The sequence below is a fragment of the Hordeum vulgare genome, chromosome 7H (genome assembly GCF_904849725.1).
Source record: "Hordeum vulgare subsp. vulgare chromosome 7H, MorexV3_pseudomolecules_assembly, whole genome shotgun sequence".
In the NCBI taxonomy this organism is placed as follows: Eukaryota; Viridiplantae; Streptophyta; class Magnoliopsida; order Poales; family Poaceae; genus Hordeum; species Hordeum vulgare.
Genome location: NC_058524.1, coordinates 551,227,546 through 551,242,692, shown reverse-complemented (window position 1 = coordinate 551,242,692; position 15,147 = coordinate 551,227,546). Strand labels below are relative to the sequence as shown.

At 47.8% G+C, this 15,147-nt stretch overlaps 1 protein-coding gene across 1 annotated transcript; it reads right to left on the bottom strand.

Moving 5' to 3' along the window:
- Positions 1-402: 402 nt before the first annotated feature.
- Positions 403-5,159, bottom strand: LOC123409279 (BTB/POZ and MATH domain-containing protein 1-like). Its single transcript, XM_045102222.1, has 5 exons — positions 5,146-5,159; positions 2,148-3,205; positions 1,412-1,622; positions 1,186-1,333; positions 403-768 (listed from the first exon to the last, which is right to left on the bottom strand). Exons 1-5 carry the CDS (start codon positions 5,157-5,159, stop codon positions 403-405), a joined length of 1,797 nt encoding a protein of 598 aa, XP_044958157.1.
- Positions 5,160-15,147: the final 9,988 nt, after the last annotated feature.

Sequence of the window (15,147 nt, the reverse complement as noted above, 5' to 3'; positions counted from 1 at the left end):
CGCAAAAGGACTTCATGCAAAAGCGACGACCACGACCGCCATCATCTTGGTCGCTCTTCACTCCGCATCACCTTCATCGAGGTCATCGCCGCCCCCAAATCAATGGCCGGCACTTGTTCCAACTCCGACACCGGAATCATCAGCAACATTGGTTCCAAATCTCGATGAGAAAACATCACCGACATTGTAACACGCACCAGCCGACACAAGCATTCTCCTCTTCAAGATGTCTCTCCTTGCCATCTCATGCCATTGTTTGCTGATGTCTTTCATGTCATTGCGGTTCAATGTCATGATCCTATTCTCTTCGGCAAGAAGCTTGGACATGGCTTTGTTCTCAGCGGCACATGCTCTTTTCTCCTTAATGGCCGCCTTACGCAACCCCTCGTCCTTGAGCAATTGTCACCTCTCTTGCTTCTGTCGTGCCTTCTTCTCGGCCAACTCTTTATTTGTCTCCAATGTCTTTGCTAGCATCAACTCATTTGATTGCACCATGGCATCTATCTTGTCCGGCAAGCTCGATGCTTCGTGTTCCCTCTTGATCGTCTCCTTTGTCTTCTTGTCATCATCGGGCTTGTTCAAGTTTCTTGAGCCATCATCATCTTCATCTCCATCCATGTTCATAAATGAACCTCTCTTCAGTGGAGATTCTTTGTCAATCAACTTCCACTTGTCGTAGTCTTTAAGCATATCCAAACAATGCTCTAGTTTAAAAAAAATACTTTGGGAAGTTTCCATCTCTTTGTACCGTTGTTGGGCAATTTTGTCCTACACAACTAAAACAAAGTCAAATGATGCAATCACTTCATATCACACAAATGATGTGCACAACTTAGGACGTGAACACGAACTCACATATTCGGATTCCACGGTTCCACTTGGAGGTGCATTGCGAACTTGTTCCAAGCAAGCTGCCCAATAGCTACAAATCAGCTTGATCACGTCTCCCAACGACCTTGGAGTGACCGAAAGGTTCGTGGTGTCCTATTGGGATGCTTGGCCATCATGCGGAAGCATTGACCTTCGATTCTTTGCCAATATCTCTTGAAGGTTTGAAACGTACCCGTGCAAGCATCCATAGACACCGCACTCCAAGCCTTGATCAAGATTTGATCTTCCAAGATTGTGTAGTTCTTCTATCTCACGCTTTTTTGCTTGCGCTTGCTGATACGCCCCCTCATCTACCTCCTTCACTTCATCTTCACCATCGTGATCATCCACGTCACCCTCCATTTCATTGTAATCAAAATCAGCGAACGAGGCTTGATCGATGTCGACGCCGTTGGTGTCCAACAAGTTCACAAACTCGGCAACGACATTGTTCGAACCGCCGCTTCATTGGGTGGCATCAAGTCACGAGATACCACAATGGCGAAAAACGAAGCAAGAACAAGGGATCAAAGATGCATACCTCCTAGCCATTTCATCAAACACCTCACCTACGATGGAAGTAGCGTCGTTGAAGGCATCGTCGCGGAACATCTCGTCGGGGCGGAGGGAGTGGACGAAGACGCCGGCTTTTTCGTAGGAACTTTTTTCCGCTTCACGCCCAAAACCTTGCTCATCTTCTTCGCCGGCGGCCGGGCAGATCCCATAGCGGTGGCGGCGACCGACACGCGTGCCTTTCCGACGGGGCCAACCGAATTGTCGCCCTGCACGATAACGTTGCCCTACCGCTTGCGGGTAGGCGCGTCGGAGGGGATTGCGCGTGCGCGTCCTCCACGTTGACGGGGGACGGCTAGGAGGCTTCCATGGCGACGAAGAATGGCGGGGAAGATGGACCGGAGCGCGCGGTGGCGAGGCAATGGCTGTCGAGGAGGGGGGGATGGGAACGGCCACGCGGAAATTTTCCTCACGCTAAATCTCGCTGCGGATAGGGGGCGAGCTCGGGTCGGCATCTCACCCTGTGAATCTAAAGGTTGAGAGCGAACTTTTACCGTGTTCTGGAAAAACTTTTATGGATCCAACGCGTTTGCGGATCTAATCGGGCAGCATTTTTTACGCCAATCCATATTTTGATGATTATTTTACGGATCACAACGTTTGCTAGAGATGCTCTTACCCCGTCGGTTTAATTTTTTGCTTGCCACGATGCACACACGGGCATGCCAATATTGGACCTTGGCACTAGCTAGAGAAGAAGCTACGCTTTCTGCCACGAGCGGACTTGAGAAGCTCGCGCAACACCGAGGGGCAGCTTGCCTCCAGGTGCTGATACCCGTCCGTTGCCATGACAGAACCAAGAGTCGCCGGAGTTCTGACTATAAACTCCAAACACTGCGCCTTGAGCAGGGAACAGTTATGCTGCTCCGCTAGAGCCAGAGTCGTCGCCGCCGTGTCGACGCTGATGCCACCAGAGAGCCTGCCTTCACAAATCAGCTTGAGCCTGTCAAGCCCGTACCTGTCAGCAGCAGCAAGCAGATGCTGAGCCATAGCCGTCACCGTCTCCGTCTTCTCGTCAGCAAGTTCGGGCACCGTGTCGGTGTAGACGAAGTGCAGCATGGCCTTGAATGCCGCCGCCTTCATGTCCTTGACCTCGGCCCGTCCAGTTCTCTTCTCCTTCATTTCCCCGAAGAACTCGGCCATGAGCACGGGGGACCTTGCGGCGAGTATGGCCTTGTGCGCGGCGAAGGACTCGCCGGAGACAATGAACGTGACGTCCGCTCCGGTCCCGCTCTCCAAAATCTCGCCGAGGTGCCGGTGCAAGTTTGACGATGGCACCTCCGTTATTCCCCTGACCGAGATCGTTGCAGGCAGATCGGGTATGTCCTTGAGCACTGTGATGGCGCACTGCACGGTGAACGAATCGTCCCTGAGATAGCCCGACTTTTCTAGGGCGCTTCTTTCAATGAGCAGAATTGGACGCGACGTGTCCTGCTGGCTCCTGAACTTTCCAGCATGACTCCTTTCTTCGGATGGTTTAAGCTTTCCCCTCGGATCTACCAGGCGACAGCTGAAAGTCGCCTTCACGTTGCGCGTGCGGGCTTCGCCAAGGAAGAAGAGCTCCACCGCTATCCATGAAAGGTACATGGCATGGTGGCCGGGCAGCCCTGCGGAGTACAGGCGGATCTCCCAGTCGTATCCGCAGACGTTCCACCTGGACTTGATGCAGCCCTCGAGGCTGTCCATGGTCTTGGTCATGCAGTAGCCGTTCACCCTGAGCAGCTGCACCGAGCGGACAACATCGGTGAGGTTCGTGCGGGTGCTTGCCATGGTGAAGAAAGCGGGAGAGATACGGTGGAGGAAGCAGTGAAGAAGTAGCACGAGAGGTCGAGAGGAGAGTAGCGGAGGGAGAATGGTGTCTGTGTGAGCAAGATTGTTGGGGGGATACACTTTGCGGCGATTTTATTCCATCCAGGACGTAATCCTTGAGCTTACGAGTGGACTCTTCGGGTGAAGAGATATTGCAGTCACCATTGATGATGACGTTGGGAGTTGGAAATACGAAGCATTTTTCAGTTGGTGTGAACATCGTGATCAACGGTCATCAATGAGTACTGCATTGACAGATCATTTGAAATTCCGCTCGATCTTCCAGTTTCAGCATCGTGTGACCATTGGTATTCTATTGATGTATCATCCGTCTTTAGGCTGGTTGTAATGCGTAGTATCATATACTAGTATCATGCATATTCTAATACAGACGTATTTAACTTACCGGTGTAAATTACTGGACTAGAACAATTTTTAGTCAGAAATCAAAACGACCAGGAAACGTCTGTATTTTTTACAAGTGTATTTAGCAGGAAAACTACAATCCAAACAGGGCCTAAGCCAATCTTGTGGCTTTTAATGGAATTTGTGCCAGTGTTCGGATTCCATCATGCCAAGCTGGGTTGATTGAGGGTTCCCCGACCCGACTCGATCTATCACATCGAATTCCAATTCTTTACCGGATCGAAGGACCTATAAGTACAACGAACGCTGACATAGTTTGCCTCCCCCAGCTGTTGTATTCCACCTGCTCTTTCTCCATTACCCACGACGATTGGAAGCTCCATCTCCCGCTCCAGATTGGTCGGAGCTCCCAGCCGACATACTGTGCGACGTGCTCACGCTGCTCGAGTTCCCGGACATCCTCCGGTCCGCCGCCGTCTGCACGGTCTGGCACACGGCATACTCCTCGCTACGCCGCACCGGTATCTACCCTCCCCGCCAAACGCCCTACTTACTCTATTGCAACTAGCCTGCCGGCGGGCTCAAATCCCGAGGCATGTACAGCCTCTCCGAGCGAAGGTCCTACCCCATGCTGGCGCTCCCCGAAAAACCTCCCATCAGAAACTGGATCGGGTCGTCGCACGGGTGGCTGGTCACCATGGACGGCACGTCCGAGCTGACGTTGCTCAACCCGATCACCGGCGACGATCGCGCTCACGTGTGGCTCCCTCAGGCCTAAACGTGGATCAAAAATGGGCTGCAATTTAATTGCATCAGCTGGTTCTTGAACTCGAGACCTCTTGACTCTGATATCATGTAGAAGTGCATGTTCTAGCCAATGCAACCAAAAGACCGATCTAATGAAAGAGACTAGGCATCACATTATAATCATGCTTACCTTATTGTTTACCCGGAGTTCTTTTCTGTGAACGACCAGAAAACGGGGAGAACAATTCTTCACGGGCCAAGTAGAGGTGGATTGTATCGATCCTGTTGATGGACAACCGGCTGGTTCTGGACGGCAGATCCTTGGCGTTGTCAAACCATCTACCTCTAGGTGGCATAGGCGCCTAGGTCATCCATCCCTTCCGATCGTGCAACAGATCCTTCGCCACCATAATCTTCCAGTGTCAAATAAAACAGATCATCACCTTGTGTGTGATGCGTGTCAGATGGCCAAAAGCCATCAATTACCATACCCTCGTTCCACTAGTGTGTCAACAACTCTTTTAGAGCTTATTTTTTCGGATGTATGGGGCCCTGGGCCTCTCTCTGTTGGTAGACAAAAATACTATGTCAGTTTCATCGATGATTTTAGCAAGTTCAGTTGGATTTACCTCATCAAACATAAATCTGATGTGTTTCAAAAATTTCATATCTTTCAAGCACTTGTTGAACGTTTGTTTGATCGCAAAATATTGCCATGCAAACTGATTGGGGCGGCGAGTACCAAAAGTTGAATCAATTTTTTGAGCGTATTGGTATTACCCATCATGTCTCATGCCCTCGCGCCCACCAGCAAAATGGTTCCGCTGAGCGCAAACACCGCCATATCGTCGAAGTTGGTCTATCTCTATTAGCCCATGCCTCCATGCCTCTTAAATTTTGGGATGAGGCATTCCTCACCGTTGTTCATCTAATCAACGGAGTCCCTAGCCGCGTCATCCACAACCAAACACCTCTCGAGCGTCTGTTTCATACCACCCCTGAGTACTCATCACTTCGCATTTTTGGGTGTGCGGTATGGCCGAACCTATGCCCGTTCAACAAACACAAACTTGAATATCGCTCCAAGCAATGTGTTTTTTCTCGGCTATAGCTCTCTTCACAAAGGCTATAAGTGCCTTGATGTCTCCATGGGTCATGTATATGTCTCCCGTGATGTTATATTCGATGAGCATATTTTTCTCTTTGCTGCTTTACACCCCAATGCAGGTGCACAACTTCGCGCGGAGCTTGTTCTTCTCCCCTCCTTTCTACTTAATCCCCCGCCTGCTACTCCTCCGAAAGAAGTGTGCACCGATATTGTGTCAATTTCTACTGACAATTTGCCTAATACTGATGAAACTCCTGTAGCAGATAGTCATGGTTTTATGCAGATACAAAATGATGCAGCGTCCGCAGCCATAGAAAATCCGGGCAGGGCGACCATCGGGGCAGATTCACCTGCCAGATCCGCCTCGGGATCACGGGCTGATTCACCTGCCAGCTGTGCCCCGGGATCCTCCGTGTCAGGTGCGCCCGCGTCGCACCGACTGCACCAACCGCGTTCGCCGGTCCCAGCCACCCAGGATCCGGCTGTCGCCCGACTTGCGCGGCAACCTGACTCCGCCTTGGGTCCGGGGACGCTACCCGACAGCAACCGCGTCGCCTCCCCAGGTGCGGTGCGCTCTGACGCACCTGACTCCGACTGTGCCCAGCGCCACCTTCGGGAGATTGACCCGCAGGTGGCCCCCTCATCGCCTCGGGAATTGGAGCCGCAGGTGGCCACCTCGTCCCCGACAGCATCTACACCTGGCCACTTGTCGGCCTCTGATTCGCTGCATTCAGCTCCTACCGACATCGCGCCTCGTGCCTCCCCGTCGGTCTCCTTCGATACTCCTGTTGCACGTCGTCTTCATCAACATATGCTTCCGCCACCGCCACCGCCCCTCCATCTCGTACTCATACACGATCGCGCAGTGGTATTCTCAAACCCAAACAATATAAGGATGGATGTATTCGTTGGGGTTCTTTTTGTGCCACAGGTGAACCACAGAATCTACAGGAGGCCCTTGCTCATCCAACCTGGAAAGCTGCAATGGATGAAGAATACCGTGCCCTCATGGAAAATCGTACTTGGCATCTTGTGCCACCCACAAAAGGTACCAATATTATTGACTGCAAATGGGTTTATAAGGTCAAACGGAAATCTGATGGTAGCATTGACCGGTTTAAAGCACGCTTGGTAGCCAAAGGTTTTAAACAACGCTATGGTCTTGACTATGAGGATACCTTCAGTCCTGTTGTTAAAGTTGCAACTATCAGGGTAATTCTTTCTATAGCTGTCTCTAGAAATTGGTGCATGCGACAGTTGGACGTTAAGAACGCGTTTTTACATGGTGTTCTAGAAGAGGCTGTTTTCATGAAACAACCACCTGGGTATGTGAACCCTCGATCACCCACCTTAGTTTGTAAACTTGATAAAGCACTTTATGGTCTGAAATAGGCACCTCGAGCATGGTACTCTCACTTATATGTTAAATTGCAGCCCCTTGGCTTTGTTCCCTCAAAGTGTGATACCTCACTATTCCTTTACTCTCGGGCTGGTGTCACTATTTTTATGCTCATCTATGTTGATGACATTATTGTTACTAGTTCATCTCCTCAAGCAGTTGAAGCTCTTCTTACTGATCTTCGCATGGACTTTGCTCTCAAAGATCTTGGTCCTCTCCACTATTTTCTTGGTATTGAGGTAACACCTGCTGGTAATGACATTATTTTATCTCAAGGCAAGTACCTTCTTGAACTGCTTCAACGTGTGGCTATGCCAGGATGCAAACCAGTTAGCACACCTTTGTCCACTTCTGAGAAATTGTCATTGTTTTATGGTCATCCCCTTGGGCCTGAGGATCCTACTCAGTATCGCAATATTGTTGGTGCTTTGCAATACTTGACATTAACTCGTCCTGATATCTCTTTTCCAGTGAACAAAGTTTGTCAATTTTTGCATGCACCTACTTCTGTACACCGGACTGCTGTCAAACGTATTCTTCGGTATTTGCAAGGCACCTTAACGCATGGACTTCGTATTCGCAAGTCTGATTCTATGTTGGTAAGTGCCTTCTCTGATGCTGATTGGGCAGGATGCCCTCATGACAGAAAATCTACTGGTGGGTTTGTTGTTTTTGTTGGGAGTAACTTGGTGTCTTGGACTGCTCGCAAACAACCTACTGTCTCACGCTCCAGTACTGAGGCAGAATATAAATCTCTTGCTAATGCCACTGCTAAGATTATTTGGGTACGAAATCTCTTGACTGAATTGGGTATTCCTCATCCTCCATCAGCTTCACTTTGGTGTGATAACTTGGGTGCTACCTATCTGTGCGCTAATCCCATTTTCCATGCTCGCACAAAGCACATTGAAATTGATTATCACTTTGTGCGTGAACGTGTTGCTCAGAAGCTCTTAAATATTCGGTTCATTCCTACTGGTGATCAAGTGACAGATGGTTTCACTAAACCTTTAACAGCTCGGCAGTTAGAGGAATTTCGTCGCCATCTCAACTTGGATCAGTTGTGATTGAGGGGGAATGTTAGACACTATAATTATGTTAGGGGTGCGTGTGTTTAACTTATAGATAGAATGTTAGGATTGATCTTGTAGATAGATCTTGTAGATAGATCTTGTATAGATAAAGATCAATCCTAACCACTTCTTATCTCATGTAATCTTGTGTATTCGGTTGGCTTTAAGCCCTATATAACACGCATATGTCCCTGCCGGTAAGGCATACGTTTCTACCCTACTTATTCTCACAGTCATACCAGTCCTGAACGACGACGGGGTTCTTGAAAGGTACTATGTGTTTTACTACGAAGGAGAGCTTCCGAGGGTGGTGGAGGAGGGCACCACCATATGGTCCTTGGAGGCTTACGGTCACATGCTCTATTTAAAGGCGACCTTATCGTGTGATCCAACGGTAGGTGGATGCATCGTCATGCTCATCCACCAGCCGTACGGGCAACTCTCGTTTGCCAAGGTAGGAGATGACGGCTGGAACTGAAATTGGCTCGGCGTATCTAGCTACTACAGAGACTGTGTATACCATGACGACGGGTGGTTCTACGCACCGACCGAAGAAGGCGCGATTGACGCGTACAATCTACATGAACCGTGTGTGATCCACAAAAGGCTCTTACCCCAAACAATCCAGACGGTTTCGAATTGTCACGATGTCCAGGCACAATCGGGAGATGTCCTCCAAAACATTATAGGAGGCAGTTTCTAAATCATGATCATGAACAACCTAGCTGTCGGGAGTGGGTCACTGAAATCAAAGTGTACAGGGTTGATTTCGATGAGCAGAAGTGTGTCAACGTAAAAGAGATAGGGGACTATGCGTTGTTCACTGGGAGCAGCACAACGTCTTGCTTAAGCGTCAAGGACTATCCAGATCTAATGCCAAACCATGTCTAGTCTGGGTCAGGGAGGATAATAAACGGACAGGCGGACATGTCCGTCCATTTGGGTCGTCCTGTTGGGTCAAGTTTTGTTTTCGGACGGTCAAAACGGATAAAATGAATCGTCCTGTTGGAGTTGTTCTAAGTCTCACTCCATACTAAAACATTTAAGAAATAAATTATCTCGTTGAGGCATCCAATGGTGTGTTGTGTGTTTAGCAGAGGTCGCTCGGTGAAGAATATAACCACGAAGCACGACACCATGTGATGCCTAAAATAGAGAAATAATGTTTGCATCTTTTAAAGGACGAGACAAATAAATCCATAGGAAAGTTTCAACTAGATGCTCTAAATAAACATGAAATCTTGCCTAGTTTATCGACTAGATTGCAAGGGTGGCACATATGAGCTCCTGGGTTCAAAACTTTGGATCCTTTTTTCTTTCTTATTTCTCTTTAATATCTTGCATTATATTATTATTATGAATTGTGTTATATCTGTAATTTGCACCTACGACCGTGCTTGGTGCAGCTGATATGTGGGACCCAAACCTGACAGGTTGGACCCATTAATCTACATCCGTATGCGATACAATTATGTGAGGGGGTTGGCTGTAAAAAATGCTCTCGACCAATGACATGCAGGCCGTCACCATACTGGCTCCCCATGCAGGCAATGCATATGCCCAAATATTGTAGGAGCCACCGTATTTACGCAGTCGGACAAGTTACAACATTACTTTTATTTATTTTATAACATTACTTTTATTTATTTTATAACTTTAGACATTAAAATTACCGGACGTGATAAGTTAAAACATCCGCGATGTATTTATAACTCAACTAAAATTATAAGCTTTCTGGTTTCAGGAGACTATCTTTTTCTGTAACTTATAAAGCAGTAAGCTTAGACGAGAGGCATTACAAATTCAGGTACATGAGAATCCTGTAGATCGAGTCCAGGATCATGCATGACAGTAGTTCCCCGCTCGATGTCATACACATACAACGCCTTGTCATCGTAAGTCAGAAAGTATATGTGGTTCCCCTTTCCTAGACCATCAACCTGGCGGGCATCAAACGACACCCCGTAACGGCGGGTGCAATCGACGAGGAAGACGGCATCGCCTAGCGTGTCCACTGTCAGCCAAGCTCCCGTGGAGAGATCCAGCTTGCGCACCACGATCTGCATAACTCTTCGACAAGATCGCACGGGGTGGCAGAACACTAGGCTGAAGAGCTCCGCCCTGTGCTCTAGGACGACATCAGTGCACATGCTGTACACCGTGGGCATGACTCTGTCTTCCAACAGGTCATGCGTCGTGATGGTTGGGTCGGGAGAAAACTCGAGCGTCACAATCTGGCTGATTTCGTATGAGCAGAATGTTTCACCAGCCGTTGCAACGGCAAGGCAACTACTGTTCGTCAAGCAATTCTGCTCGTGCGCCTGCTTGAGCCATCGGCTGCCTCCTGGTCCCGGACGGCAATAGTAGAAGACGTTTTTTTCACGGTCTAGCAGGAGCACGACGCAGTGTGCATCATCTGCTGCATCAGACGACGGCCTCCGGGAGAGCAGGCATCTACTGTCTCCTAGTCCTAGGCCGTCAAGGAGATTGTCCTGGTCAGTGTGGAGGCCAATTCTCTCGAGGCTCCACGGATTCCACAGGAAGGTGTCGCGCGATTCGAGATGCAGCATCAGCAGCCAGCCTTGCGGTGTCACCCAGTAACGGTGGCCGGCGAGGCCGGCGGCTCTCCTGGACCTGCTCAGCAACTTGCCCTTGGGTATACTGTAAAAGAACACGGTGTCATCACCACGGTCGAACAGCAGAAGCGGCGCAAGGCTTGGATCCAGTGACACCGGCGACACGTCCGGCTGGTCCGCCAACGCATCCGGACTTCGTTGCGCCATGGCCGCGGCCTCGCTATTACTTGCCGATCGATCCAATGTAAAGTCTAGCGAGATCCAGCGCCTTGGGGAGAGGTACCAATATATCTGCTGCTGTATATAGATTATAAAATTCAAACTCCCAATATCTCGAAGAGTTCAAGTACAATAATGTTGTAAAAAAAAGAGTCCAAGTACAATATCAGGTAAAATTCCATAACGCTTCCTATTCTTTTTCCCGTTGTGAGAGGAACAAAAATAACACCAAGGCGTATTAAGTAAGTCGACGCGACGCGACGCTAGTTCCTGCGCGACTGCGAGATGGAGCCGGCGACGTCGCAAGAAGCGGACTGCTGGTCGTCTCTCCCGGCGGACCTGCTGGTTCTGATTCTGAACCGTCTGCGGTGGTCGAGCCATCCCAGCTTCTCCTTGGTGTGCAAGCAATGGCGCTCCGCCGTGTCGCCCTTCTATCCGTTGTGGATAACCCCGCTCCTGCTCAGCTCCTCCAACGTTGGAACCACCAATGCCCGCTACTACAGCCCCTATTATCACAAGAGTTTCGAGATTGCCGGCAACACCTTGCCGGGAGCCATGATCGGCTGCGCTACCGGACAGCACCTGACGTTGCGCCTGGACAACCTCCGAATCCTCGACCTCCAACTCATGAGCGGCGCAGCCCAGGAGCTGCCACCGATTGATGAGGCGTTCCGTGCCGCCTACGACTTTGTCGTCTACGACGGCGACCGGACGATGTACGCCGTTGACCCCAAGTTCGACAGGGTGCAGATCGTCCGTTCGATCAAAAACAACACCGCCGGATGGGGTGATTGGGCCAATAAAGAGTTTGATCTCGACAAGCCATGGATCATGGCTTCGCCGAACTGCAACCCGGTCCTCCACGACGGCGCCATGTACATCCTAGGAGAAGACGGGAGGCTGGGCGTGTACAAAGAGGACGGGCACGCTCAAAGCTTCCGAGTTCTCGACAAGCCCCTGAGCTTCGGGTCTGACGAACACGAAGAAAAATACCTCGTCCACGATGACCGGGGCAAGCTAATGGCCGTCCTGTTTGGCCGCCGCGGGACGCCGGTCGACGTCGTCGAGCTCGACAAGCGCACGATGGAGTGGAAGAAGGTTGAGAGCCTCGAGGGAAGAGCCTTGTTCACCGGCACGCGCACGACGTTGATGAAGAAGACCAAGCTCAAGTGGATGCAGAACAAGATCTTTGTTCCGAGACTGCACGACTGGCCGGAGACAGTCCATGTTGATGTTGTTCAGCGCGACGGTGAACTCGCCTTCCTGCCGAAACAAGGATCCACGGGTATTAAGACCGGCAACTGTGGCACGGGCATATGGTCTCACGAATTGGGACAAATCCAAGAAGCAAGGGGATATTGGGGGACAGAGAGGGTAGACTATAGCATCTGGGTTGATCTCGATGGTACAGCTGTGTAAAGTGTAAACTGCTCCCTCTGTTTTCAATATAAGTCTTTTTAAAAATTTCATTAGATGGACTTTTTTTTTTACGAAGAATTAGATGGACTACATAGAAAGCAAAATAAATGTATCAACTTTCTAAAGTATATCTATCCATATGTATATTTTAGTGAAAACTTTAAAAAAACTTATATGTAACAACGAAAGAAGTAATATAAAATGCTTCAGGTCACTATTAGTTTACAAAAGAAATAGTTGATTTCACCATTAGGCATTGACGTATTGGGCAAATGTAACAAGATCGAACAGGCAGTTGACACTTCACCATATCTTTTCTATTATTAAAGGGGATCTGCCGTCGTGATGGTTCAACCTCGTGCGACCCCTTCCTAGCGCTAGCACTTTTACCGATTTTTTTCATCCCTCCATAAACCAAACGATTAAATACAGAAAAACCGGTTCATAGGGAAAACCCTCTACATGACCACGCACCCACGTCCTCAACTGCGATCCGCTCACCTCCTTCCGCTACCTCCCGTAATCCCATCCCTCCCCTCGTCTCCCCGTCGCACGTGACCTCAGAAGCGATGCGGCGGTGTTAGGGTTTGTGCCGCCGCCCCATCCGCTCCCCCTCCGTTGTCGGCCTGCACTAGTAGAAAAAGGGCCTTTTGTCCCGGTTCGTAAGGGCCTTCTGTCCCGGTTTTAGAACCGGGACTAAAAGGTCGTTACTAATGCCCTCGGCCTTTAGTCCCGGTTCTTACACCAACCGGAACAGATGGGTCTCCACGTGGCCGCTGCGGCGAGCCCAGACAGGAGGCCCTTTGGTCCCGGTTGGTGGCACCAACCGGGACCAATAGGCATCCACGCGTCAGCATTTCAGGTGATGGTTTTTTTAAAGGGCGGTGTTTAGGGGGTTTTGGGAGGTTAATTTAGGTGTTTCATATATTGTGTTAGCTAGCTAATTAATAGAGAGAAGTGTCCTCTCTTATCTCCGTGCTTGGTCGACGCTACGTACTATACGTATAGAGAGGACTAGACACGTTAGCTAGTAAGAAAACAAAGGAAACAGAAGATCGTCATGAACATATGTATGCAGAGAGAAGTGATATCGACCACCTCTCCTTCTCTGAGAGATTGGTCGAACAACAAGTTCTCGTATATCTATCCGACGCTACTGGCTACATATATACAATATCTTTACCTATTAATAAAGCATCTAATGCTTCTGTCGTCCGTCTAGAAAAATACCCTCAAAGTTGCTATAAATTACCAGCCATGCCACCCGTAAGTCAAGGCAATGGTTCGTTTTTTCAAAGTCTCGTCGTGCTAAGTTCTTTTATACCGCAATACTACTAAAAACCAAAGATGTAAGAGTAGTAGAGTGGTTAAGCCTATCCCTTTCACATTGGAGACCAGGGATCGAATCCCGGATGCTACTATTTTTCTTCCTTTTCTCCCGCAACACCCCCCCCCACACACCCCCCCCCACACACACACCCCACACACATATGCCTTAATGGGCCGGCCCATGTGCGGGGCTTAACTCCTCTATTTTTCATTTGATTTTTTTCTTTCCTTTTCTCATTATGTTTTCTTTCCTTCTTTCAACCAATTCAGTATTTTAAATCTTAAAAAGTTGCGATTTTTCAAAACCATGTTTAAGAACTCATAAAATGTATATGAATTAAAAAAATGTTAAGGAAAATCATAAATTTTTTGTGGATTATAAAAATGTTGGTAGTTTTGCAAAATTGTTCACCAGTTATAAAAAATATTCATGAAATAAAAGCATGTTCATGATTTTGAAAAATGATAGTGTATTGAAAATATATTAAGAATTCCGAAAACAAATGTCCATGAAATTTTAGAAAATGTTCACATAAATTAAAAAACACATTTTTTTTAAAAATAAGTTCTTTTTTGAAAAAAACTGATCAATTCAAAAGAATACAAAATTTTAAAATAGTGTTTGTCTATTAAAAAAAGCGTTCACCGATTAAAAAAATATGTCTAGGATTTGATTTTGAAAGTCTTTATTTGTCTGGGCATTGGAAGTGATTCATGGTCGATGAGATTTTTTTAAAAGTTTTAAACATTTTCTTGCACAATATAATGAAAAGTGTAGCGTGCAGTGACAAACCCATAGCCTTGGGATTTACCATGTCGAATGCACTATGATCACGTAGACATCACACCATCATCAACAAGGGTGAAAGGAAAAAATAAGTGGCAACATGGTGAGACACTGTGTAAAAATAGAAGATATTCATATGTCACGATATTGAGTTATACTTATTTCACTAGCGCATAGTTTATTTGTCTCCCGTTGCAACGCACGGACATATTTTGCTAGTAATCTCCTAATTATAAACCAACTGATTAGGGTCCACATGGTATTCTCCGTATTTAGCGAACACGTGGTCAAGAAAGAATGCCGCCAATTCCTCTTGAATTCCTCGCATACGATCTGCTGGTAGGAGTTCATTCCGCATTTGAAATATCTAATTTGAAGAAGGGGGTCAATACATATATATGAATAGATGAAACTGAACACAAATGATGGTAATAAAATAAAATTGTGAATATTATTATTTACGCACTTCATATTGTTTTGCAGAGTAGCCCCGCTCACAGGTCGTGTGGTGGATGGACTCGCAAATGTAGTATCCACAGTAATCATTCACTGGTTCCTGCCACAACCCCTTTACAAGAAGTAGAGGTCAATCAAACTGATAGTTAGCAAGCATGCTAAATGGTATTGATGAAACTAGCGCTTGAATCACTAGGAGATGCGTGGAACATGCTACTATAGTACTTACTTTCGGGTGTATAAATTGCAACTTCTTCGGCAGTCCCGGAGTTTTTGAGGTGAATTTTTTCCAAACCCTGCCAGACAAAGAAAACAATTACTTGATGTGAGGAAATGAACAAAGTTGCCGATATGGTGCCATACTGATCGATTTAACTTACTTCTTTAGAATTTCAGTCATGTCCGCATACTCCTTG

Bases quoted from the DNA above. Each gene is read 5' to 3' on its own strand.
- LOC123409279 (XM_045102222.1), bottom strand. The intron at 1,623-2,147 runs GTAGCTTCTTCT...CCCGTCGGAAAG, and splicing joins GTCCGCTCGTGGCAGAAAGC to GCACGCGTGTCGGTCGCCGC. The intron at 1,334-1,411 runs GTATGCATCTTT...CACCCAATGAAG, and splicing joins TTTGATGAAATGGCTAGGAG to CGGCGGTTCGAACAATGTCG.